General features: G+C 42.8%; 2 protein-coding genes and 2 pseudogenes across 2 annotated transcripts in view; 2 read left to right on the top strand and 2 right to left on the bottom strand.

Moving 5' to 3' along the window:
* Positions 1 to 2142, bottom strand: part of LOC138038717 (uncharacterized) — a 25713-nt gene extending 23571 nt beyond the window's left edge. Inside the window, exon 1 of the mRNA XM_068884753.1 lies at positions 333 to 2142. Coding sequence (XP_068740854.1) covers positions 333 to 678 — 346 coding nt within the window. The 5' untranslated portion in view covers positions 679 to 2142. The remainder of the gene's footprint in view (positions 1 to 332) is intronic.
* The window catches only part of LOC138038706 (uncharacterized), a 382223-nt gene that overhangs the window by 172597 nt on the left and 182126 nt on the right, over positions 1 to 27500 (bottom strand). The gene's annotated exons all lie outside the window — the stretch shown is intronic.
* Positions 6526 to 24607, top strand: LOC138038232 (uncharacterized; annotated as a pseudogene).
* On the top strand, positions 24968 to 26319 carry LOC138038231 (uncharacterized; annotated as a pseudogene).

The following is a 27500-nucleotide window of genomic DNA, read 5'->3' as shown; positions in this document are numbered from 1 at the left end:
TTCCGCTACGTTTCGGTACACATTTTTGACTTCTCCGTGTCCGTAGAAAAGTATTCTGCAAACACCGCCTTAAATGTTAAGTTTGTAAAAGCTACTACGGCTGAAAACTCATCTGCGTCCGGCTTTGTTTTGCTTTTCGACCTTTTCATTTTGAGCAGTATCTCGTTAAGAGGACACACTCTACTCTGGTTTAATTCAGTTGATAAAAATTCCGAAGTTTTGTTACCTATTCGTGAAAGTTTGGATAAAATTTACCGTAATTGCACCAATTTTACTCGGAAATATTTCAACCCACAAGTAATTGCTTAATATCCTTTTTTACACACACATACCTGCCTCACAGCACGTGCCTTTATAACCCGCACGACATGAACACCCACTGCTGTGCGGGGTCCCCCCGTTCTTGCAACTGTCTCTGTTACACACACGAGTCTCTGTAAAATGGTAAGGACAGGATCCACCGCATGCAGCTGCAACAGTTTGCGATCTTGTTCTTGTTTGTGTTCCACTCGTTCCGCACTGATGACTACAGGCTCTCCATGAACCCCAGCTACCGACGGCACAGTTTCGAGGACTACAAGGTGGAGGCCCGCTTCGTCTTCTGCGGCGCCAAGATTCTATCCTTAGTGCGCCAAAGAACACCACTAGGCAGAAAACTATGAGTGTTTTCTTCCACATTGATCCAGATTTGAAGTAGATCAAGGTAAACTAAAAAGAGATTGGAGACTTTTGAAAGACTTGCTGGTGTTTTTTGTAGTCCGATACCTCATGCATTGCTAGCTTCTCAGGAGACCAAGAATTAACTGGAGTTGAATGTGACGTCTTCATGTGATCAGTTGGAATTTGATGGTGTTGTTGTTCCGGAGTTTTGACGTAGATCTGTCACACGCTGCCAGGCGCTTTTTCAAACACTATTGTTTATTAACATCATGTTAATCATGTTTATCAGTTACCTAGAGAATTCGGCCGTGGAACGCCATGCACCGGCTCTGCTTTCTATTGCTTATCGTGGTTGTTTTTTCAAGTCTGGAATATTGCAGAGGTGCTATTCTGGACCAGAGACTGGGATTGCTATCCTTTGGTCAGCATATCAAATGCACGTACACTTACGAAGTGGCAGTTCACACCGCTAGGGGCACACACTCGACGGCGAGTGATGGATACCAAGTTCACGCTTTGGTGAGTTTGACGTTGTAATGCAAAACCAGCTCATTTACCTGTTAACTGGGTAGGGCTTTTCATATGGTTCCTCCTTTATCATTTTATTTATGAAAAGACGAAGCCATAAATTATTTGGTTCGAGCTCGTCCTGGAACAATTTCGGGCGTGATGATAAATCATCGTGCTTGTGTCGATCGATATTACTTATGACAAAATATCACTCGCCCTACGCGATTTTGTTTCAATTTGCACACTGAAAGCTGATTTCCTATAATTAGAAAGGAGCATTGTGTTTACATGCGCTATGCAGTCGTGAATCTGGTGAGCAATGTTTTTTCTTCTTTTTTTGTCCGCATAATTTACTATATACAAACAACTTAGGTTGTAGAAGAGTACGATGCTTTTTAAATTCTTCATGAGGAGATTTCAAAAAACCCTCAAAAGACTACTTTTACTGAAGTAAATAGCAGTATTTCAAGATTTATTTCATTTCATTTCACGAAGCCAAAGTATTGTTTGCGGGATTAAAGCCTTGCTGATGTCAATGTTTTGTTCCTCCCTTATTTTGAAAGCTAAGAGGAAATTGATTTTCCCTGAATATCTCGAGCTCCTGCATGGTATATGTATTCGATTTTAGTCTGACGAGGAAAAATCTTTGCTTTTTACGCCGTCTCTTTCTTGGAAATAAATTGAACCCTGTTGGTGTCCACCCACTAAACTTTAAGTTCTTCGAGTAACTTTTTTAATGTCACATTGGAAATAAATTTTGTGATTGCGTAAACGCATTCGCTGTTTCACATATTCTACAGCTATGTAAGTATATCTGCCTTTACATGTCGGTCCTTTACATTGTAACTGAATACATGTCTGTCAACGGCTTGTTTTCAAATGAAAAGATTTGCGAACTTATTCAATTACTTCGGGCGACAAACTTCTTTCGAAGAAAAAATGACCCGAATATCATGTCAATAAGAAGGGAAAAAAGAAGTGAAATTAGAAAATTGTGAGCGCTGTCATTATATATGCGCTTTTTACTTTTAAAATAAATGGTAGACATGTACGTAACATTTGAGGGTGTTTTTACCGAGGTGTCACACATCATGATCTGCTTCAATCGTTTGCGCAATGGATAATCACGGATGGCGACGCGATTTGTAATCCCGTAACGGCGGAAGTCGGGGATTATCACGCCGCACGGTGAACCCCTCTGTACCCTCTCTGTTCAAGTAACTGGATTTAAGAACCAGTCTCACGTATCAGTGAAGGGTCGAGAAGTTTGAATCACATCTTATGCTTATTTTGTGTTTCGTGTGATCCAAACTGTTATTCCAGGCCAGGGTAAGACAGCCCTATACAAGGCCGCGTGACGTCACGTTATTTCACGGTTGTTGGTCTCGTACATTAGGGTAGACTGGGACGGTTAGATGATTGTCACGTCACGCAAAATCCCCGTGACATTTGACCCTCGTGCTTCTGGGACGGTAGACTTTCGAAAAGTCCTTCGTCTAGATACGCGCGGAACGAAGGACTTTTCATACTTGATTGGCGCCGATTTAGCGACCCAAAAACGGGTCGCTGTGCTAGGCCAATCAGAGTAGTCCTCGTGAACCCCAGGCTCGTGAACCCCAGGGAATAGAGTTGTCAATCAAAATTTGCCACACGCAGTGAAGCGTGATTTTCAAACATGCTACTAAGGCCACCGGATATTCAGAATTACGCGACCATCAGAGGAAAATAATTGAACAATATCTGTCTTGCATACATCTGTTTGTGTCTTCTCCAACCGGAGCTGGGAAAAGTCTGACCTTTGAACTAGTGTCGTACGCTTTTGGTCGTTTACTTGGAGCGGGTGGCAATGCTATCGTCTTCGTAATTCTTCCACTGATTTCACTCAAGAAAGATTTGGTCTCCAGCCGGTCGCTATTTAGGAGACAACACATTTAAAATCTTAAGTATAAACGGGTGTCTGGAAGTCCCGAGGCGATTCTCAACGACTATCAACACATTTTTCGTCGAATGGAACAAAAAATTTTGAAATTCATGTGTATTCATCGACGAGAGTCATTGCAGCGCTAAATGGTAAGCTTAAAGTGCTACTGTGATCAAATTTTTATCGCTTGAGTTTTTTGGTTTATCACATAGAGTACCATGAAACATTAAAAACGCTGTTTACCGTTTGGAAATATCTGCATTGGTTCCAGAGATATTTAAGTTTGAAAAATGTGTTAAATATGCAAATGAGAAGGCTAATGACGTCATTCACCCAACCCAGTAGAACATCAAGAATATAAATAGAGCTATCTCGGTCAATTTGCAACAGAGACCATTGAAACTTGGTGAGCTGATAGTTCTGAAGGCAACACACCTACGACTGTAAAGAAATTGGTTCCCATGGCAACTCACTCTTTTCCAGTCCCCTCCAACCTGATTTCAATATTTTGGTGATCTCAGGCTAGAAATACATTAACCAAGGCCACAAACTCGACCTAACATCTTTATATGCTGGCAGGATCACGCAGATGAGGCACCATTTGCAAATATCAAAACAGAACGCCAAAGGTGGTCTGCAAAGCTTTTAATATCAGGGAGGTCTGGAACCCAGTATGTTGCCATGGTAACAAAAATGGTATGCTCATATTGTGGAACACATTTACTAGAATCTTAGTGCAAAGAACCAAGTATTTCTGATACAATTTGGCTGAGATATCTTTCTCCATCATACTTGATCAAAATTTGGTAGGGTTTATGACGTCATCACTTGGCTAATTTGCATATTAAAAAAACTTGAATATCTCCAGAACAAAAAGAGATATTTGAAAATGGTAAACAGCATTCTTCTTCTCGTACAGACTACGTGTTTATGTGCCAAAATGGCTTCGATAGGGAAGATTCAAATTTCGTCACAGTAGCACTTTAAGTTTCACTAAGATGTATCTTTTAATCCCTGTCTAGTACGTCTCCTACACTTGAAGCGTACCTGATCTTTCATGAGTGAAATCAATTGACTTTCTTGACGATTCGAAGCTTTGCGTTACTTGCTAATCTTTCGAATATATTAGTCTTTCGTTTCTAACAGCACAAATCACGGCACAAGTGTTGGTCCAGAAAATACCACTGGCGATCTCCTTTCCAAGCGGCGACTCGAGATTGAAGAAAAGCTTTCGTTTTATTTCATCTTTGTTTCTGATACCTTTAGCACAAAGTTAACAAATTTCCTCTTTCGATTTCGTAGAAACAAACATGTTCGACTGTTTTCGTCGGATTGCGCCATCAAGTTCAGGGCTTGCGAATGACGTCATCCCCTTTTTGGCGCGAGACGCAAATGAAAACTTTGCAAGCGAGACAAGTCGACCTCTCGCGACTTCGTCGCTCGCTCATTCACTTCGCGTACGAAAAATCACGATTCGCTCGCCGAAACATTTTGTCCAGGGGTTATCGTGAGGTCGACTTGTGGGAAGTCTACTGGGACGGGTATGTTTTCGCCGGGTTTCTCGTCGTGGAATCAACGGTGAAAACGGTAGGAATTGATCTATACTTATTCGCACTTTTAGTCTTTTCCTTTATTATGCATTGAAAACTGATCACCCAATGGGTTAAATGTGCATTTGGTTGTGTTTGTCTTGATTTATCCATCGCTGAAATGAACATCACTCGGCCACATCGCGGCTCAAACCAAAATTTGCTTGTTCTCAATGTAGCTTTATCCATAATCCACCATGACACAGGAGGAAAGCAGAAAAGAAAGGTAAAAGAGATAATTGTAGCCGCATTTTTTGTTTATGAACCAATTCCCCTTAGCGGATTTACAGTCGCTAGAATCCAAGGAATCTAAACAAAATGGTTCAAATTCCCAGTAAGGATAAAGAGGATTCACTGATTCGTATTCATGGTATAAAATAAGAAATACCTCCTCGCTAATTGAACCTTCTGCAAAAGAAATTACAAGAGAATTTCCCGCCTCTTCAAAAGACATGTTTATTCCACCGTCCTACGGTCGTGTTGGCCGAATCTTAAGTTAAAACTTTTCTCGCCTTTCTACCGTACTCGTCCAATGTCTCCGCTATACGCATCCAACCGTCCCAGCCTACCGTTGTCTACTATCTTAAAGTCCCTAATTTACTGTAGCTTGCAACGGTCGATCTTGTCTTGATTCAACTGATTAAAACGAGTCCATAAAAGTTCCAACTGATTAAAACGTTCCATAAAAGTCCAAAGTCCATTTTATTGACAGTCAGATCTGCGTTGTCTTGAGTGATTTGATGGGTTTTGGGACGGTTAGTTTCCCCTCCTCACTGCATTGCGTTCTCTGGCAATAGAAGCAACAGCAGCAGTATTGTTCTTTGCAATGTGACTTTCGACTTCATAATTTCAACATCATCTGAGAACCACTTTCCGTCGTTTTCGACCTCCTGATTCTTCTATAAGAATTTCAACTTCCTTCGTAGCTCCTTTCACTTTCGGTCCAGCAGTTCTTTTAATGCTTGTGCCTTCGACGAAAAAAACACTCTACGGATGCATCTTTATTCACAAGATGGCATGATAATATTGTTTATGGAAAATGATAAAAGAAACCACCGTTTTTAGTACTTCACCAACGCTTCGCTTATGTGTTACGTTTATCTCTTAAAAGCACCTCACGTTTGCTAAAGTTCCGTTGTAGCTGTTTACGCTTTTTAAGCCCTGTTATTTTCCTGAAATATGCAAGATAAATAAAAATAAAATATGGATTAAGACATCCATGGATGATGCCAGAAAAAAATACCCAACCCCTCCCGTAAGACTCTCCTACGACTGATTCGTACACGTTTTGAGGCCTTTCTCTTAGTGTGTATTTCTAATACTGGTAAAACACCCTGATGCCTGTAAGATTGAAGTGGCCAGCACCTCATCTAACATCCCTCAGGTGTCGACATTCCTCCGTTTTAACCCAATGTTCTGTCTTTCTTTGGAGTAGTTTCAGCTGTGTAGAGTAGCTGTTCACAAGAACTGAACAATAGAAACGGTTTCATTTTCCTTTCCGTTTGTACAAATATCTTCGGATATTAGGCCCTTTCGTTTACTTATTTAACTCGAGGACCACCACTTACTGTCATCTCTTATACGCTGACTCTGAAAAACATCAAAGCCGCAAAATTCTTAAACTCCTAGCCTTTCTCCAGCATTGTCATGTGCTATTAGTTGGTTCGTTCCAGATGATGTTCAAGTTATGGAAATTCCCCGATCTGCAATAACGTCGTCAAATAGCATTGTAGACGGATTTGTTTTTGAAGCACGAAATTAAGGCTCGTTCCTTCAATTCTTATCACAATCACACAGTTCTCGACCTGATTGTGTCAATATCGGCTTTCATCCGCTGCGGCTGTAATGTGTCGCAAACACTTTGTTTTCTGCCTCTTAATCCTACTTGCCAACATTTTGTGCGGCAAAAATTTCGAGAACAAACTCCCGCGACTGAAACACACAGCCAAATGTACTTACGACTACCAAGTGTCTGTTCACACAGCAAGAGGCCCTCAGTCCACCGCTAGTGATGGCTATCAAGTACATGTTTTGGTAAGATACAACTTTCTCACAACCGACCCCATTAAATGTTGGCTATGCAAGTACTGTTTAATTTTAGGTATCATGTGCAAATGCGTGAGAAAAGTGAAGAAAGATCGATAAGAATAATAAGAATAGTTTTCTAATGCTAAATGGATAAAGGGGTTAAGTTACTAAGAAATGTGGTTCCACGTCGGTGAGGAAGCGAAATACAAAAATGGGCTTATAAACTGATCATGATATCGTAAACTGACCACCGTCAAGAAATCCCATGAATAATAAAATATGGTAACCTCGAAATATTTTGGTTACGTCGCCGTACGTTCAACTATACGCGAAATTTCGCACTGCTGGAACCAGCGTTTCCTGGCGGGAAGTTGCATGTACGGAAACCCGCCTTCTTTTTTGGCGGGAAGTTGCATGACCAACAAGCAAAAAGCAAGCTAAGTATCTTTTTTTTGTCGTACAATGAAGAAAGAAAAGAAAGAGAGAGAGAGAAAACCAGTAAGCATACGAGTAAGCGGTTTTAAACGTGAAAGAGAACAACTGAGAGCTAGAAAAAACAGGGACAAACAACGCAAGATAGAGCAAGAAAGATCCCGAATAAAGAGACGAAATTACATGGGAGAAAGAAAAAGGAAGCACGAGCACGATAAAATAGACTGAATAATGGTGCCTAAAAACGGCGAAAAAAGCACGGGTGAATAAATGAGCAGGCTGGACTGGTCGTATGGTAAGTACTAGACTAGTTGTAAAAATATCTGAAAATAAAATCATAAACAAATAATAACTGAGGAGCTCCACTTTTAGGCTTGCCTTAATATTAAGATTATTCTAAGAGAAAGAAACGAGACAGGCTAGTTTTTCTAAGGTTGTTGACACTAACAAACCCATGGTCCTTACAAACTATAAAGTATAGATTAATGGCTAACATACAATAAAAATATGAAGATAAAATATACCTCTAACAGAACAAAGATTAAATTAAGAACGAAGAAATGGTTCTTTACTAATGTTAAGGGAATTACTCCATCTGTGTTTCTGGTCAGATGGCAGAAAAACGCGCTCATAACTCACTTTATAGTTTGTCTGCGTGCCTTCCAAAGGGTTGAAAAGCCTAGATACCGGTATCTTCTTTCCGAAGAAATCTTTTCACGAGAGCTTCCTTAGTTTCCTTAATCCTTGTTTTCACTAGCGACTCGAGTGCAAGCACCAGCGCAAGCGAAAGTATCTTATGCTAAGTGAAAAAAAAAACGTCGACATAAGCATAAACACAACCAAATGCCCAGACAGACAAGGGGAATCTGCAACGAGTGCTTTAATTGACCAGACACGGCCAGACGTAGTAAATTACCTTGTGCGTTTTCACACGGTATAAGGCGAACGTAAGTGACAAGCGCAAGCACAAGGAAAGGAAGACATTTGATCCTTGCCCTTGTGTTAATGCTTGCTTCGAGGCCGTTTTCACTGTGAAATGAGATCTGTTATGCTTGCGATGTACTTGCGTTCCTAGACCAAGGTTTCACGCGCGTCGGGTAAAATGCATCTCTCGCACGTCACGCACCGTAAACCACTCCCTAAGCCCTACCGTCAAAGAAAGTGTGTCTTAAGCTTGCTTAGTGATTAACCGTCGACCTCACCATTGGTAAAAACTGTAATTGCGTCCTTTGCAGCGAAACCTCACAGAAAGACACGAAAGCGATTGTGTGACTTGCCAAGCCTGCTCTAGCGTTACAGCTACAGTCGTCGTCCCCAGTCTTCTTAAAGGCTCCCGCCCGCGTGCGTGCAGTGGAAATGAACGCAAGACAGAACGGAAAGGCTTGTGTTTCCTCCTCATAATTTACATTTTAAGACCTTGAATATTGATGCGGACAGGGTTCGAACCGGTGAACTTCTCCCGATGCGCAATCAACTGACCAATTTGGTCGGTGGTATATTTAATGTTGATGAGTCAAAAGCACTAAATGTGGATTTAATTGAATCCTTTGGTAGGTTGACGTCACTCCTATGTTACATGACCGTAGTGGAAAACAGCTTAAGCATCTGATGAAGCTTGACGTCAGAGAACCTCGTCTGAGACGCGTTCAACATGGCCGAGTTCTTTCCAATCATCCCGTCAATGAAGAATTTGAAGAGCAGTTGTCAAAGCCTTTTTACTTCCGACAGGGGGAGCATGGAAGCATCACAGAGGTCCTTTTTCCCAAGGATTTTGAGTCACCGGAAATTGCAGCATTCAAGAAGGGTAAGCGTGACATCTTGAATTGAGCCCAGGTTTTCGCTAACGGTTTTAAAATACCTTGGGATGGTTTTGAATTTTCTGACTCGTAAATTACCTATTTTGTTTCCTGTGAAATGTGGAAATTATTTTTTTCCCTCGTGGTTTCGGCAAAGGACGTAATATCATGAACAATTAACCGTCAGGAACCCATGACATACGTTCCTGACCGTTTAATGATAATAGTTTAGTTAATTCACCTTGAACGAACTGTGGTTTGGGTTTCTATCTTTTGTAATTATACCGACAAAATCTTGCTTAATGAGCATAACTTTTGTCACTCGTAAAATTGCCCATTTAGTTCATTGTCAATGAAATTTAGTTCCCGAGAAATGGATATTTAATATAACCTTTGGTTGCTAAATCACGCTTATAATCACTCTATCGAGTGTTGATGGTTCGCTACTCTGTACCGTGAGGTTTTCCTCCGGGTTTTTCCAGTTTTCCCCTTTCTTCCAAAAACCAGCATTTGATATGATTTTCGTTAATTTGTAGATTTCAGTTTACAGTGTCCCCAATTAGCGCTCCAGGTCCTCCAGCGCTGGAACATAGGACATTTCTGAAATAAAGTTCCTTTCCTTTGCGAGTCAAACGGACTGTGTTGTAAAACAAGGTTCTCAAAACTGACCTGTCGAGCGACCCATATGAGAGAAGCAATAATAGTTTTCATGGGCTCCCATTGAGCAACCAGGTCTTGATCGAAAAGTCAAAGACAAAATCCACGAAACTAGGTGGTGGGAGATGGAAGCAATGATCAGCTACATTTTTTGCTTGAAAATGTGTTCGTTATTCATAGTTGTTACCCCTGCGTGGACTACCGTGAAAGGACGTGGGCTCAATTCTTTTGCGTTGAAACGTATATTCAGTTAATCACATCGTCTTTAGTACCAAATCTATGCATGGGAACAGGTAAAAGCTTTTAGCTACTTCCACAGTGGGTTTTTGGTACATTTCAGACCGACAAGGATTTTGATTCATGCTATTTAATTTGTTTCTCATTTGAAACCAGGAATAGCAGGGTCATTCCAGTTGAACTTGAAAGAAGCTCATAAATCCAAGACATTTAAGGTACAAGAACACGATGATTCTGGCATCTTTCGAGCAAACTACCATGTCCTATGTCCCAATGATACCCATGCTTACATTCGCCGTACCTGGACAAACCACGACTACACAAAGTTTGCTGATGGCACACCAGCAAAAGGGAAGCACAAAGTGCAATCGAAGCACAGCACCTACGTTCATTTAGAGGATGGCAAAGTGAAGCAAGTCCACCGATCTACAAAAGCTTCTTTCAGGCCGGCCAATGGTCATCCTAGAGCAGACAATTTTCAAGGATTTCGAGGTCAAGAACAAGATATTGAGATGTCCACAAATGGCTATAGCAAGTTAACATTGCGATCTTGTTTGAAGCCTAAACACAGACGAACTAAGCGCTCAATCATTGAGGAAGAGAATCTAACCACGTTGCAATCACTCAGTAGTGATAGTTTATTGTTCACGGAAACTGACAAGATACAATGGTCCAAGATGGGTGGGGAGAAAACAGAGAGAGTGAGGCCTCTGTATGTCGTGCTGCGATGTTTTACTGACAAGGGCATGAAAGAACGTGACATTGGTGATTGCTCTAATGAGTTGCACCGTATGGTTAAAGATGACGAGGGTACCTTTCGCACGATCGTGAGACTCGTTCAGGATCGCAGTCATCAAAACCTGACCTCGTGGGCAGTATATATAGCTGCACTTGCGGGACATGGCAAGTACGAAGCGCAGAATGCCTTAGCACAAGCGGTGACAGACGAATATCCGAGATCTCTTAGCGTGGAAGAGTATGAAGCCCTGTTGATTGGAATTTTCTACTTACCGGAAGGTCCTCTTCACGTAAGGCTTTTTGATGCACTGTCCCAGCTGATGACCAAAGAGGAAAAAGGAGATGAAGTAACAGCTACTGCAATGCTGGTGTTAAGTGGTTTGACTGCGAGAGCGAAAAGTGCGGGATACAATGAATCGCTTTGCGATTCTGTCGCTCAGATGGTGCACAGTAGGTATCGCAATAAATCAAGTCTTTACCATCCTGAAAGTGAGGCACACCAGACACAGTTGCGAGACCACATCTGGGCGTTCGGAAATCTTGGGCATCTTTCTGGACTTCCTCTTGTCTTGCAACATATTCACCACGATAACTCTGGTATCCGATCGGCGGTGATTACAGCCATGAGAAAGCTCCCAGCAGAGCTGACCAATGAGCACTTGATGCGAGCGTTACACGCTGACGATCATAATGATGTGAAAGCTGCAGTTGTCAATATTTTCGTGGAGCGACACCAGCATCTCAGCGATTCAGTGGTTCAAGTTTTGGAACATGCCATAGCGGCCTCCTCTGAGAATGGAACCTTGGATTCGTCGATAAACGAGTTTTTGGAGAACCATGGTGACCACCCCAAGGCAATCTATCTTCGAAAAAAACGTGGCATCATCCATCGCCAAAAACGTGCACTTTTCCCATTTCTCCGTCCCAGAGAGTTCTCTCTTGGTCGTACAAAGCGGTGGGGGAAGACATTCGGTGGAAAGTGGCTTGGAGCAGAATCGATCATACAGTTCTTGAACCAAGTTAGCCTGAGGATCGGCATCTTTGGTGGGAAATTTGAGGTGAAGCTGGACAACTTCGCTAATATTCGAGCTCATATTCTCAAGTTCGATTTCAATGTTGTTAGAGGTAAAGCTGCTTTTAGGGGATCGGCTAGTTTTAAGAACGATTTTCCCAAGGATCTAATTCACGCCATTGCTGACGCTGGAAACGATTTGCTGAGGCAGTTTGACAGCATCACAAGCATAATTGCCGAACAAATTAATCAATTTAAAGATAAACTTGCTGGGTATCTACCGTTGTACATTGACAAATTCAAAGACTTTGTCAACAAACTGGTTGAGTTTGTTCAGAACCTGGTCCAGCCCCTCCGACCAATAAACCTTATGAGTAAGATTATTCAGCTGGCCAAAGACGTGTTAAGCCGAGTCAAGGATTGGAAATGGCTTATCAACAAAATACATAAAATTCAACTAACTCTAGGAAGACTGACCGGTGTGGATGACATCTTTAGGCAAGTCATTGGAGCACTGGACAAAATTCTCAATGTTGTTGGAAACATAACCAAGTACTTGCCCAACAATCTTCCTGGGGGTTTCAACATAAAGAATCTGTTAGACAGTCTTCGCTCGGCGTCCACAGATCTTTACCTGGATAAAATCAGAGAGTACTTCAATTCCTTGGGTGTGTCCATACCTGGCGGATTCCTTCAGCAGTTTCCATTCAAATTTTCCATCCGCTTCTCGTTATCACTGCAGTCTTTTCAGAAAGTAAGTCTGAATTTGCTGCGATTTGCAAATCGTTTCTTGGACATCTCCTCGCTGCTGGATTTTCTTGAAGGGATCCGATTTCCCAGAATGCAACTGGAAGATATGAACTCCCGTTTTCCACCTTACCAAGGAAACCGTTTTAACTTCGGTCTTCGTTTTGATTGGAGAATAAACTTGCAGTTCAACTTAAATCTTAGGTCGCCCAACTTCCAGAATTTCATGGCTATTTTCAAAAAGCTGAGTGATTTTCTTAAACAGTTTAGCCTACCAGATTTCAACCTTGAGAGGTTCTTTCAAGAAATATTGCCTGGTAATAACTTCGATCTAAGAGAATTGTTCAAGGGACTCCTGGAAGGTAGTAGTAGTAGTAGTAGTAACGCGAATTCTACCAATCCTTCAGAAATCTTGCAAGACGTCTTAAACGGTCTTACCGATCTGCTTGACTTTCAATTTAGTAACGTTTCAGCCATCAGTGATATTACTGATTTCTTCCACGAACTTCGGCCCGCAGTAGAGCAGTTTGCTAGCCACAGCGTACAAAGGATTTGTAGCGTGTACGAGCTGGCTTTAACCTCCTCACAAGAATTCAAAGAATTTGGAAATAACGTGGAAAAAGAGGGGATTGAGGCACTCAAAATTGTTGAGAATTCAACACAAAATGTACTGACAGAACTAGTCAACTTCACAATTCTTGTAGACAACTTAATAGCTGAAGTTGATCATAATTTCAGCTTGGCAGCAAAGGGATTCATAGCTGATTCTCTACAAGACCTTAGTGGGAAACTTAAAGATATACAGGACATTGCAGACGATGTCGTGGACTTTGCTAATGGAACAGCGTCAAAGGTCACTGGAGCGTGTACAAAAACAGCGAATTTCTCTGCGGGCGTAATCGATAAGGTTCAAGACAGTGCTCGTGAAGCCATCATTGAGCTGGCATCCTTCATTGGACCTGTGGCGAAAAACATAAAAACGGTTGGAGCTCAAATGAAGTCAGCTGTCACCAAAGTTGAAACTTGGTACAAGGACAATCTAGCAGCTCGTGTAGGGAAGATATCTCGTGTGGCTCAAATCATTTCTGACTTTTTGTCAATTTTAAAGACCAAAAAAGGAAAGGGGTTCCTTAAAACCGTTCGAGAGATTGCTACTCGCATCAATGAAGTCCTTAAGCATCTGAAAAATCTTCCAGATTACGCCAACAAGGCGAGGAAAGTTGCTGATGATTTTATTAATTTTTCTGACAGCGCTCAAGATTACAAAAGTGAGATTCAGAAGCTTGATTTGAGGCAGCATTTGGGAGTTGACTTTGATCAACGTATACAAGATGTTTGCAATGAGTTTAAAACGATTGCCTCTGAAACACTGGGGAAAATTGGAAGTTATAACATCGTTGAAGAGGTAAACACCTTTTTCAGTACTGAAGCAGATAAATTTGTAAACAAAGCCCTCTCAAAGTTTCGACGAATCAAAGAGCCGATCACAGAGATACAAGGAGAACTAAGAAGCATCCAATCCATTGTGCGTGAGGTGATTGCAGTTTTAACTGATCTTAAGCCTTTTACAAACAATTTCTCGCCTATATTAGAAACGGCTGGAAAGCTGCCTGATTGCGGTCGAATGAAGGAAATATTCCTTGAAAGTACCAAGCCTTGCATAAAAAGAGCACTTTTAGTCGGTAAATACACTATTAATCAGTACATGGACCTCAAGAAGCAAGTCAAACTTCTTTATGATATGGTACCTGAAACCTGGAAAAATTTTAAGATACAAAAGTGTGTTAAGGGTGGAACCTGTATTTCTAAAGTTTTCATAGATCAAGCAAAGGCTGTGAAAGACAAAGTTGATTTGCTCATGCGTACTTTTCAAGAAGCGAGTGGATATACGGACATGCTTAAAACATGTGAGGATGGAGTGAGCAATATTACAGCTGTCATTGACACTGTGAAACTACTCATTGAACAAGCTCGAAACTTTTCTCTCAAAGATGATGTCAAAAAGTTAAAGGCAGCTTTCCAAAAGATCACCGGCCGCAGGCTTGACGAAAACGAAGAAGGTGCAGGAAGCGGTATTCAAAAGAGGTCAATAAAGGATGGCAAAGAGCGCATAGAGAGAATAGTTGATTATATCCGACAAGCCAAAGAAATCAAAGAGAAAATGGAAGATTTGCTTGAGAATACTTTCAAGGCCATGAAAAATGTTTACGATGACACCGTTCTTGAACATATTCGTACTCTTAGGGATGTGAGGGCCAAGCTTCAATTGTCTTATGAACTTTGGAAAAAAACAAAGAACATCAACCACGCCTTACAGGCCTTAGACACCATAACCCAGACTGCTTCACGGTATGCTGATCAGCTGAAGGACGTGACCAAATCATTTGCTCATCCAATTGTCGATCTCCTTGCCGAGACTGGAGAGCTCAGTAATGTTGTGGAACCGTACCTCAACAAATATGTTTTCAAGTTCACCGACATTGTTACTAAAGTTAACGGATTCTTGGATAAAATTACTGACTTTCTAAATAAGCTTCAGCTTCGCCAGCGTGGCCTTGACCTTACGGAATACAAGCCTTGGCATGAGATACCTTACTGCTCTGAAGAAGTCTGTCTGAGATCGATTAGACGATCATCATCCCTTTATTTGGATACCATCTTCACTTGGAAGTTCCCACATCTCGATGATCTCTCGTCCATGACAAAGAGCGGACGCTGGCTAACACCAGGCCTCTTTGACGATTATAAAGTAGAGGGGATATCTAAGCTTTCTGGTAACCAAATGATTCTTGGCATGCACGGGGTTTCAAGCAACAGAGGCAAAGCATCACTGCTGGTAGTCACTAATCTCGCTTCGGGTGTCAAGAAGATAATTCAGCTTGGAAGCCAAAGTGCTCCATTTTCAGTGAAGATTGGAGGTGTCGCTGTTGCTCGGGACTTTGTTTGGATCAGTGACAGTGAATCAAAGAATATCCATTCCGTGAGAAAATCTAGCATAACAAGTACTTTCTCAACACAGACACCTTCATGGGTCGGAATTTCAAAGACCGTGTCTGTGGAAGGTAAAGCAACTTCCGTTTCATACGACGAGCCAAGCAATGTTTTGTGGGTAACAAGCGGGGAAGGTGAAAGGGCTTACGGTTATAAACTCTCTGTAAATGGGGATCTAGCGTCGATTGGTCTTTCACCCGATAGAGTGATTCGTATTGGAAAGAATGCTCAAGGCATGGCAATTGTGAGACAGTTCGGTGGTGAATTCGCCTGCATATCAAAGTGCGCGATGATTGCTGGCTTTCAATGTAAGCTTGAGTTTCATGCCTTGACTAGTGACGAAACAGGAGAAAACACGTTAGAGAGAGTAGTCCGAACTCCCTCTGGCTTGGAGTCTGTTAACAGTGTGGACAGTGAAGTCATAGCAGTTGCCTTCTCCAGTGGAACTTATTCCGAGAAAGAGAATATAGAACTCATGGGTGGTGACTTTGAAGACAGGTACTTTTATCTAAGGTTGCCGATTCTGAACACCACATTTGGAATCTACGAAAACTGCCTTTTCTTCGAAGTGATGAATGATTACGTCCTGCGCCCACGAAGACTGTTTCCATTTGGAGATATGTTATGTGGCCATAACCGCAAACGAAGTATTTATCAGTTACTCTTAGAATCTGATGTTTACTCTGATCAACTTGAAAGAGAGCATAGAAAGAACCGCATGCGCCGGGCGATTACAGACCCAGGATCCTGCATGACATTGTTTCGAGGGAATTTATTGCGAGGATATCAGCGATTTATGCCAGAATATTCTCAAATCATAATAGTATTTGGTATACCAGTGAGGCTTTTTGCAGGGGCTGGTGGGTATTATGTTGTGGATTACCATGGGCAAGTTTGTATGCGTGACAAGACTTTCAGACTCGGCCTTATCCCAGGTGCATGGGTCTCTGTTTATGCAGGCGCGTCTCTGTCTCTATTTATCGTTGAAGCTGGAATTACTATCGAGGCAAGAATCCTGGAAACGTATTTTGTACCAGATCTGCAAATTAAGATAGACAAGTGGCCATTGAGGGCTTGCATCGAGTTGAAACTTCGAATGACTCCGCTTCGTATTCGGGTTTGGCTGTGGTATCGATTCCGATTATGCATTCGAATCAGGTGCAAGTTATTTGGATGTAGTATAAGGATCACATGGTGCTCAAAGAAGACGCTGGCAGAGTGGTGGTGGTCAGCCAGAACAATAGATAGGACACTGTTTACCAACTGCAAAGAGGATGTAGATGGGACACCTCCCATTGCTAAAGGATCGTGCTCGGCAAGACAAGTTTCAGATACAAAGTATTTTATCCAGTGGCATGGATTTCACGAAGATACAAAAATCAACAGCTATCATGTGAGAATTGGCTCTATTCAAGGTTCTGGTGATGATTTTTCTGCCTGGATTGATCCATCCTTGAGCCTGGTAGTCCAAGATCTTCCAATCATGCACGGTAGGGATGTCTATATCAGCGTGATGGCGACAAATGACCGTGGAATGGACAGCCCTACGGTTAATTGTAAGCTTGTTGCTAGACGGAAAGGTCCCCAGATACGCTATGTCTATGATGGTGTTATTGAAACCGAAGATACCGATTATCAGTGGGATACATTAGCCGTTGGTATAAACTTTCAACTTAGGAGCAATATCGAAGAGGTTGTTGCCGCAAAATGGGGCGTGTCTTCGAACACCTCATGTACCTTTGACGAAATTGAAGCAGACATTGTCCCAATGACTCCAATTGGAGATTCAACATCAATTCAGGTTTCTGGTCTGGATTTGAAACATGGTCACAAGTACTTCACGCGCCTGTTCCTATTGGACGCAATTGGGTTCAAAGCGGTGATGTGCAGTGATGGCATCTTGATTGATACAACACCGCCCATTCCGGGCAATTTTCAAGATGGCGCTGGGAAACAAGATGCACACTATCTTCCTTCCATACGGCGTGTTCGTGGAAAGTTTAAACACTTTACAGATCCAGAGAGTCCAATTATAAAATACGAATGGAAGGTTGTGAATGTATCTGGGCCTGATGTCACACCTTTTGTGGAAATACCCATCACCCAACAGACGCCTCTAATGGATGGACTTTCTCTTGAAGCAGGAACCTTGTACAGGCTTGTACTTCGTGGAACTAATGGAGCTGGCCTTCAGGCAGTAGTTATGACAAATGGGTTCATTCCAGACAATACACCTCCTACCTGTGAGGGAAAAGTTCTTGATGTTCTGGATAAAACAGATCTCTCTGACGTAGACTTTGTTAGAGATTTAAACAATATTCAGGCGAAATGGAAATGTTGGGACCGAGAAAGTAACATTCGTGAACAACTTGTGGGAGTTGGAACGTATCCCAGCGGAGACGATGTCAGGACGTTTATATCCATTAAATTTCTAACACATAACGTAACACAGGATGGAATGGTCTTCCTTAGTTTAACGGGCATACAGATTCTACCCAAAGTAAGATACCATGTGACAGTGAAGGTCATAAATGGAGCTAACTTGAAGAGAACTATAACTTCTGATGGCATTCTGGTCGACACAACCCCACCCACAGTTGCTGATCAATACATTAAGGATGGCGTACAAGGAAGAGACAAGAATTACACCAGTGAAAGGTTCACTTTTAGCGCTCACTGGGAGCAAGCCTTTTCTGATAAGGAGAGCGGTCTGGTCGAGTATCGTGTTGCTCTTAGCACCAGACCTGGGCTAACGGACATTAGAGAGTTCCAATCGGTTGGTTCACAAACCAGCGTGACTCTATCAGGGCTGTTTCTTAGCAGTGGTCAACGTTACTTTGTGTCAGTTATGGGCTGCAATGGCGTTGGAATGTGCACAAATGGAAGTAGCAATGGTGCCATTGTGGATTTTGTTCCTCCACACGCTGGAAAAATCGTCACTGGATTGACTGGTTCCCCTGTCTTGTACCAGTGGATAACTAAAGCGGTGTGGGCCCGATGGAATTGGTGTTCTGTGGATGAGAGAGGTGCCCCTGGAATTGTTAATAAAAGCCAGTGTAGCAACGATAGCTTCTACGATGTTCATAGTGGTGTGGCAAATTTTGGTATCTCGGTGTCATCTTTAATGACTGATGATCTCGTTGCGCCATTTAAAATGGCCGGGAAAATTCGATCTTCAGGACGCAACATTGACTTGAATGATGGGGTATTCAGTGGTCATTGAAGCGAAAGACAGGGCAGGAGTTGGTAGTCGCGGTTCATCAAATCCATTCATTGTGGATAGCAGTCCTCCCTCCGTTACCTACATTCAACATGGCCATTTTGGAAAGGCACAAGAATATTCCAACGCTAAATTTAGAACTTTCAAGTCATATTTTGAAATTGAAGATGATCTTTCGAGGGTCGCATCTTACAAAGTTGGTGTAGAAGTTACGCTGGTGCCGACGACGTTTTGAAATTTCAAACTATTTCGTTAAGTCAATCAGTGGCTTCGTTGCGAGCCAACTGGACAGCATCCAATTCGACGCTCTTGGAAAACAATCGACGTTATTACATAACCGTTTGGGCGATCAACAAGGCAGGTCTTTTCAGCATCAAATCTTCTGCACCCCTTCTTTCCGACTCAGAGGCTCCAAAGGACGGAATAGTTTTGGATGGTTGGGGCTCGACAGATGCTAAACACCAAAGTTTATTCTTCTCTGTATCGTGCCTCATTGGTTTGGTTTTCGTGATTTTTCTGGAATCAAAACTGTTTACCTTGGTTTATCCAGTAAGCCGAAGTCAGCTGACTGTGATGCCAAAAAGAAGAAATCGTCCTCATCTAACGCGGACTATCACGTCCTTATTCGGGTTAAACTTGACTTCTGCGACACAAATATTACGCCTGTCTTAGGGTGGTTGATAGAGCGGGAAATGTTGCACTCGTACAATCCAGTGGGGTCGTGGTGGATTCAACTCCCCCAAATTCAGGTTCCGTAACTGATGGAAGACTAGGAGAGGATCTTGAAGTACAGATCGAAAGTTCTGTTCTTCGTGCTTCTTGGGTCAACTTCACAGAACATGAAACGAAAATTGCTACCTATCGACTGGCATTTGGAACGTCCCCCGGTGGAGAAACGCTCAAGGACTTTACAGAGGTTGGCCTCGTAAACACGGCTGCAAGCTCAAAGCTTAAAGTATCCGAACTGACCAGTGCCAACGTTATTATGCAACTGTGATTGCTTATAATGTGTTGGGCATGCCGAGTGCTATGGTTTTCCTCTGATGGTGTCATAGTGGATTTTTCTCCTCCCATGTTTCTGAAGCCGGTGCAAGATGGCGCTGATCCTGATAATGATCTCAAGTTTACTTCCAGTGGATATCTGTCAGCATCTTGGATCTGTACCGATCCACAGACTTCTCTTGATTCAGTTGAAGTTGCCTTTGGCCTGCAGCCTGGGGAATCCGATATTATGAATTTTACGACAGTGCCCGTTGGCAGCAATTCCCTCACAACAAGCAGTCATCTTCGGCTGGGTTTTCGCTACTTTGCGACGGTCAAATGCACCAACAAGGTTGGACTGAAATCTGTCACATTCTCAGATGGTGTGTGTTTGACACTACGCCACCTAATGCATTGTATGTTCAACCATGGCGACTACCAAAGCTCGACTAGAACGTGACAGTCAGTTTTAAATTCGTTGACATAGAAAGCTCAATGAAAGAGTATAGAGTAAGACTTTGGACTAGAAATGGATCCACTTCCTCAGCTGACATTTACGGAACATTTTCTTTCAACGGCAGTGTCACCACCGCGACATTACAGTCCCGAAAGACCTAAATAGCAGTGAAACTTACTTTGTAATATTACAGGTGTAAACGGAGTCGCTTTGGAGACAACGACACAATCCGCCTGGTTTTATGGTTGATTTTACCCCACCAATATGTTCGTACGTTTGGGATGGAACAGGGAGCTATCTAAATGATGCTCAACACGCTCCAAGCTCCAGTAAACGAATCGTTTCCTGGATTTGTTTTGATCTCGAATCTCCTATAGTTAGGTTTCGTTTTTCAGTTAAAAATGCGAACACGGAGGAGGAAATTATTCCTTTTTATTCTTTGAAAACACAATTGAATTCTTCTGGATCGGCAATCATAACAGAGGAGGCCGGCAAACGATAACATACGAGGAAGGTCAGAAGTATAACGGTTGGTGTTGAGGTGCTCAACGCTGTTGGTCTCACGACAATAAACTGGACAAATGGTGTGCTTATTGATAGCACTCCACCGGTGGTAAACAACCTGAAGCTAATGTTTGACCCTAAAAACGATTCGTTAAAAGCTGAATGGACAGTTAGTGATGACGAGAGTGGCGTATCGTCAGTAGTGTGGGGACTAGGAACTCTGCCTGACAAGAACGACATCAAGAGCTTCACTTCGGTTCCACTCTTGAAAACTAGCTTAGGGATCACTGATGTTTTCCTGGCTACCCGGAAGAACCTATTTCTTTAGGCTGCTGGCAATAAATAACGCCGGTTTGCCGAGCACAACGTCTTCAAATGGTGTTGTAATTGATCGTACCGCGCCGAACCCTGGGGTCGTGTCTGCTCAATATGTTTTCCCACCGACTTACGACAGAACGAAAAATGAGGTTCCAGGGTCCATGTTAGTGGTCACATGGACAGGCTTTATAGACTCGGAAAGTGGTGTTAAGAGTACTAGCTGGGCCGTGGGAGCTGATCCCCAAGTGATGAAGAAAAATGCCGGAAACTTGTACAATGAGGTGGTCGCTAGTGATTCAGTAGGTGGCGCAGTTTATAGAAAATCAAACTCTCATTGGAAACAGACTTACTTTGTTTGTGTACGAGCTACAAATGGCGCTGGTCTTCACAGAACAGACTGTTCACCTGGACTAGTCGTCGTATTAGGAAAATTCATCGCAGGTGTGGTTAGCGATGGCCCATTAACATCCGCGATAGACATCGACTTTCAACTTGATGACAAAGCAATTTGGGCCCATTGGAATGGCTTTAAAGACCCAGTGTATGATATCTCACGCTACGATTGGTGCATGCGGGATCAGCCTCCCAATCCGTCAGACTTGTGTAGATGGCCTTACAAAGAAGTAAACCATTTACGATTATCAGCCAATCGATTTCATAACCGGACACTTGAACATGGCAAAAATATTACGTTACTGTGATAGCTGAGAACAGCCAAGGCGAACATGTTAGTTCCTCCTCCGACGGTGTCGTAGTCGATCGCACTCCACCTGGCGGGAAATCAATTGAAATCGCCCCAGCAACTGGCAAAGGAACCTTGTACGTAACCTCTCTTTCTGCCCCCGTGGTCACCTGGTCCATAGACGATCCGGAAAGTGGCATGAGTCATTTCGTCATTGGTGTTGGGAGTTTTCCCTATGAAGACGATCTACTTGTGTTCCAAGAAATTGACAGTCTTAGCCGTTCTCTATATTTGGACCAAGTGAATTTTACTCTCCGAGAAGGACTTACTTTTTTTGTGACTGTGATTGGTGTGAACATGCTTGGTCTTAGGACCACTTTAAAACGTCGCGGCAAGTGGTGGTGGACTGGACGCCACCAATTTCTGGTGACGTGGTCGATGGGAACAGTACTTCTCTCTATTTAGTGGAGACTTCATTGATGCCGATTATCAAAGCGACCGCGGGCGTCTTAACAGCGCACTGGATGGGATTTCAAGATTTGGAAAGCAGTGTGGTGGAATATAACTGGTGTATTGGTACAGCACAAGGTAATTGATTTGTTGTTTAATGTTGGTCTTTTGTTCGCCAAGATGAACAAATTAGCACGACTTTTTCCGAACGATTTGGCTTTTGTGTATAGATCGTTTTCACTGTCACGCAATAAAAAAATAAATCGAAAACCATCCAGTGGAAGAAGTCAAGAATTCGTGATGTTGTAGAAGATACATGAAGAAGACACGTCTCCAAGTTTTAGGCCTGTGCGTTTTCCAAGCTTCATATATTCGTCGAAATGTTTCGCAGAAATTTACAGAGCCCAGTATGAAACGCCATGTTGGTGCACATCTGTGGGGTGACCCGAAAACACGGACCCCCGGTCCATGGACCCCTCTACGACTGGGTCCACGGACTGCCTCACGGACCGGTCCACGGACTACCTCTACGGACCCCCTAGACGGACCACCTTGAAACAACATCCATATAGAAATGAAAATAAATAAAAACTAAAGATTTGACATACCGGTTGTCTGGATATACCACTCGTGTTGGCGAAATCTCAACCGTTATGCTCTGCAAATTTAACGGACTCAGGTTCGGGTGTAAAGTCTATTAATCACACATTGCCCCTTCCTTCGCTGTGGACCGGAATGCTTCGAAAGAGATTGATAATAAATATCTTCTATTTGTATTTTCTTTCCTTTCCTCCGCCATTTTGTTCGGATCATTCTCGCGAGGGTTTGTGAACTCGCCCCAGGCTTCACGATCTCTCCGTTCCGAACAAACTGGCCGAAGGAACTTGGATATTACCGGTCTTTTTCGAAGCACTCCGGTCAACAGCGAAGGAAAAGGCAACACCTGCGCTTTAGTCTGATTTGCTGAGCGTAACGGCTGAGATATCAGCGGCAGGAGATGTCTATCCGGACAATAGGTATAAACAAATTTTCAGTTGTTATTTATTTTCTTTCCTTTATTTTTAATTCTGTGTTGTTTTGAGGGTGGTCCGTAGAGGGGGTCCGTGAGGGGTAGTCCGTGGACCGGTCCGTAAGGCAGTCCGTGGATCTGGTCCGTAGTGGGTCCACGGACCGGGATCAGTGTTTTCGGGTCACCCCATCTGTGGTGCAGCCCAATATGGCGGCCGGAAAATAGTGTCAACATCTGTTACTTACTTTGGCTATCTAGGCGAGTGATCATCTGTACTGAACAGACAGCTATTTACCTAAGCACTTTTCCTAATGCTTTAAATTCTAAAAAGGTTCGAACCCATGAGATAAATATATTTCACAATAAACTCGATCGTCGCCTCGTGTTACGCACCGCTATAACTCAGAAATTCAAAATGCTCTGGTTTCCAAACGAAGCACGCTATTGAGCTTTAAAATTGCAAATGGATACAAATTTACCGCCTCTTATGCCTGATGAGGATAAAAACTTTCGTGCTCTTTAGTTTTGGATTTTAGAAATGATGACGTCACGTGAAAACGATCTATACAAAGGGTTCATGTTTTCGAAGTTTAAATTTCATAGCTTAACAGTGATAAGTACGACTTGACGACTCTTCGCAAAAACATCCACCCTGCATTTCTGATTTTCGAATCTCGCTCATATTGAGCCACAACTTGATCATGTCTTTTTAATGGCTACTGCAGAAAGCACATCTAATCCACTTTGGAATTAGTGGTTTTGCTTTAAATTTGTGTATTTTCTTTGGTTACCTTGCAGGCGCTTGTGACGTGAAAGAAATGACGTTTGCAGGCCTTGATACAAGTGTAAACCATCAAACAGTCCTCCAGGCAGGTCAAAGATATTTCTTCACCGTAGAAGCAACCAATGCAGCTGGTTTGAAATTGTCAGCTTATTCCGACGGAATGACAGTTGATGTTACGCCACCTTTGATTGGAGAGGTCTTATATTACTTGCAGGCTGATGCAGTCAAACATTGTTGCCCTGTCTCCTCAGTTACAAAGCGAACGAACGCGGCGATCGGTCGATGTCTCTTCCTCTCTTGGTTTGTGCACACGTGCTGAGCAGAGTTCATGCTATGTGCAGCAAAGCAGTCCTCGGCGACTGGCTTTTTCCTGGACAAGGGTCATGGATGCTGAAAGCGGAGTTTTCTTATTTCGATGGTGCGCTGGTAGTGGACCACAGTTGTGTGATATAGTCTCCTGGAAATTTGTCGATCCCGAGGCAACTTCGGTGGACTATTTCCTTTCAAATGCTCTATCACCTGGCAATATAGTGTACGTGACAATCCGGGCAATAAATGGTGCACAGATGGTTTCTACAGCTTCATCTAATCCACTTCTCATTGATAGTTCCGCACCAACAGTTGGCACTATTGTTGTGGGAACCACTCCCGAATGATACATCTCAGAGACAACGAGGCGGGTGTCGCAGAATGCGTGGTTTGATGATGGAGAGAGAGTGGGTTAAGTCACTTTGAATGGGTCTGCCCTGTCCACGCAAGCTCAACCAAACGAATGTATCACGCCATTCGTTAACACAGGTCTCAAGACGACTTTACAGAATTTCAGATTTAGCATCTCCAGCCCCGGGGATTTTCATATGTTCGTCCTTGTCCGAGACTCATAATAATGTTTGGACTTTACAGTGAGGCTATATGCAAATCCCTTCACTTTTGATGGGCGTATACCCGACGACAGGAACTGTCCTATGATTGGTTTAAGTGAGCTCAACTGACCTGGAGAAACAGAGTTCTTTCTGTCAGCGAAATCTCTGCCAACTGGGTCAACCATTCTCATGACGCAACATCAGCCGCATCGCTCAGTAACGAAATGGTGTGTGGTGAACAGAGCAAGAGAACTGTGACGTGAATTGGTTTTGTTAATCTAGGCATCACATTGAAAGGTACAATTGGTGGCTTGACTCTGAATCACACTGTAAGATACTTTGTCCACTGTCAAAGCCACGAATGAGGCAGGCTACAGCACAATGGCATCTTCAAATGGAATCGAAGTTGACAGCACTCCACCATATCGTGGAATTCAGTGTGAGGGATGGCCAAATGAGCTACCGGATATTGGAATTTCCCAAGCGGATGACACGTAGATCTACTGCCAACTGGGATGAGTTTCGAGATGAAGAATCCGATATCATAATACACTTGGTGGTGCTGGAGCTACCAAAGGAACTTGTGACATCATCCGTTGAAAACTGATGTCGGCGTCCGCACAAGTGTTGGACAACAGATTCCGCCCAGCCTTAGCGACAGGGATGGTCGTGTTCGTCACTGTAACAGTGCATACAACGGTGCAGGTGCAGTTACCAGGAGTCCTCTCTGATGGGGTAAGTCGATAGCACCGCTCCATTATTAATTCCCAACAGGTAGAATCGACTGATGTTGGACTCAATACCAGCAAACTTGTATTGCGCGGTATTCAATAGAACCCTATTTTAAAGATTGAACGCTTATTGATAGGCGGGGGGCATAGGGGGAAGTGGGGGGGGGAAATGGTCCATGAGGAAAAGAAAATTTTGAACATGTTTTTTAATCGGTGATTTTACGAAAGGAAACGGTGAACAAAGTACAGTAATGATTCCCGAAAGACAGCTTGCTTTGTGTAAGCCCTTTGCTGAGGGGCTAAATGAGCGCAAACATTTAATACTAGGAAGAAAACATTGTACTCTTCATCTCACTGCATAACCTTTCAATCCCTTTCCTCACACCCACTGTTTTTTGTCTGTTCAACAGGTCATCGACTTACAGCTAAATAATTCATGCTAGCGGTGACAAGGACTATATCACCGCCAAAGACATCTTCTGCGCAAGTTTGAATCCAATGGACGACGAAAGCCGGTGTGTTAAAAAGCGAGATTTCGGTCTGTTCTGCTATCAATATCAACGAGAACCCTGTTTGTTGCTTAACTACTTGGATGTAGAAATCCACGAGATGACTTTGCTTGCTGATTTAGAGTTCATAAGACAGGGGTGAATATGTTACTCGATTTCGCCTCTACGAACTCTGTTGGGCGATCTAGCGAAAATGTTGTCGTATGGTTTCGTCGTTGACTCGACAGCTCCACGTATAGGCGGAGATCATCCACGTGGAAAATGCCCCTTCCTGAAGACGGAGGACAGATATTTACGTCCTCGAAGATCTCTTGTCGAGTGGAGTGGATGCGTAGACCAAGAAAGTAATGTACCGAAACTATTATCTTTGTGTCGGAACCCAGCCGAGCATGTGTAACGTCGTGAAACTTTTACGAATGTCGGAAACTCTACAAGCTATACTCAGAGTGGTGTTTTTCTCAAACAAGGCGACAACGTATTTTGTGGACCGTGAAAGCAGAAAACCAGTGCTGGTCTAATAAGTGACCGCCGCGTCTTCCACTGGAGTTGCTGTTGACAATGGACAGGTAATTGGGACTTTCCTTCTATCATTTATACCAACTGATGATTCTTTATTTAGATAAGAACATGGTATAATTTACTCAGTTGAGCCTTTGAGAAGTTAATTACTTGTACATTTGTTCATTACCGTTTTGTAAACAGGGTACTTTTGCTCATGTTCTTTTCACTTGGAACTTTTTCCATCGGTGTCCTAAAACTAAAGATTAAACAAACCTTAACTACTTCTGGTTAACATAAAAGTCCGTCAACATTCGATGCAAACAACTGCTTTCGAGCAATCCTTTCGTACTCACCTCCAGTGGTGTATTATTTCTTATTGTGACTGTTATTTCTTATTGAACGTATTATTGTTACTATGAGGAATAATATTGCAAACATCCACAAAGACTAATACGAAAGCACAAACTGAATTTGTAGACGGAGTTTTTTCTTTTGTCACTCTATAGTTGGGCGTGAAATAGGGCGTTTTGGTGTTTTGTTTTTATTCGACTCGATTTCTTCTTTGGACCAATGAATTGGTAGATATAATAGACTAATGATAACATGACAAACCCGATTCGCATATTATTAACATTTATTTTAGCGAACCCACCTAATGCCTGCGACAAACTTCGTATGACGTGCCTTAAACAGAGGACACAAGCAACGCCTTAGACTTCCAACACAGCAGAACCATAATATCAGCTCACTGGACTGCATTTGAAAGATCTGGAAAGCGACGTGTGTGAAGATCACAGTGGTGCTCAGGTTCATCACCAGGTTCTTTGCGACCTGGTCGAGAAATATCCTTACCCCAACCAGTACTTCGGTTCTCCAATTCCTCCGCTCAGCGATTAAAATGGCCAACGTTTCTTTGTGACTGTCCCCGCGACAAACAGCGCTGGCTTGACCGGCTTCAGTTACCATCTGATGGTGTTATAGTTGGACCTACACACCTCCAATTTTCGGATCGGTGATAGATGGAATTGGTTTAGATGTTGATTATCTGGACTGCGAGGCTGATGTTAACGCACGATGGTTTTGGCTTGTGAGGACTTAGAGTCTGGAATTGATTGGTACGAAGTTGCCTTTATGCGATTCTACGAATTCGTCGGTGGTGTCCACAGCCCTTCA

This window comes from Montipora capricornis, chromosome 2 (assembly GCF_036669925.1).
Source record: "Montipora capricornis isolate CH-2021 chromosome 2, ASM3666992v2, whole genome shotgun sequence".
NCBI lineage: Eukaryota > Metazoa > Cnidaria > Anthozoa > Scleractinia > Acroporidae > Montipora > Montipora capricornis.
The sequence above is the reverse complement of the archived record's forward strand: the minus strand, read 5'-3'. Positions and strand labels throughout refer to the sequence as shown.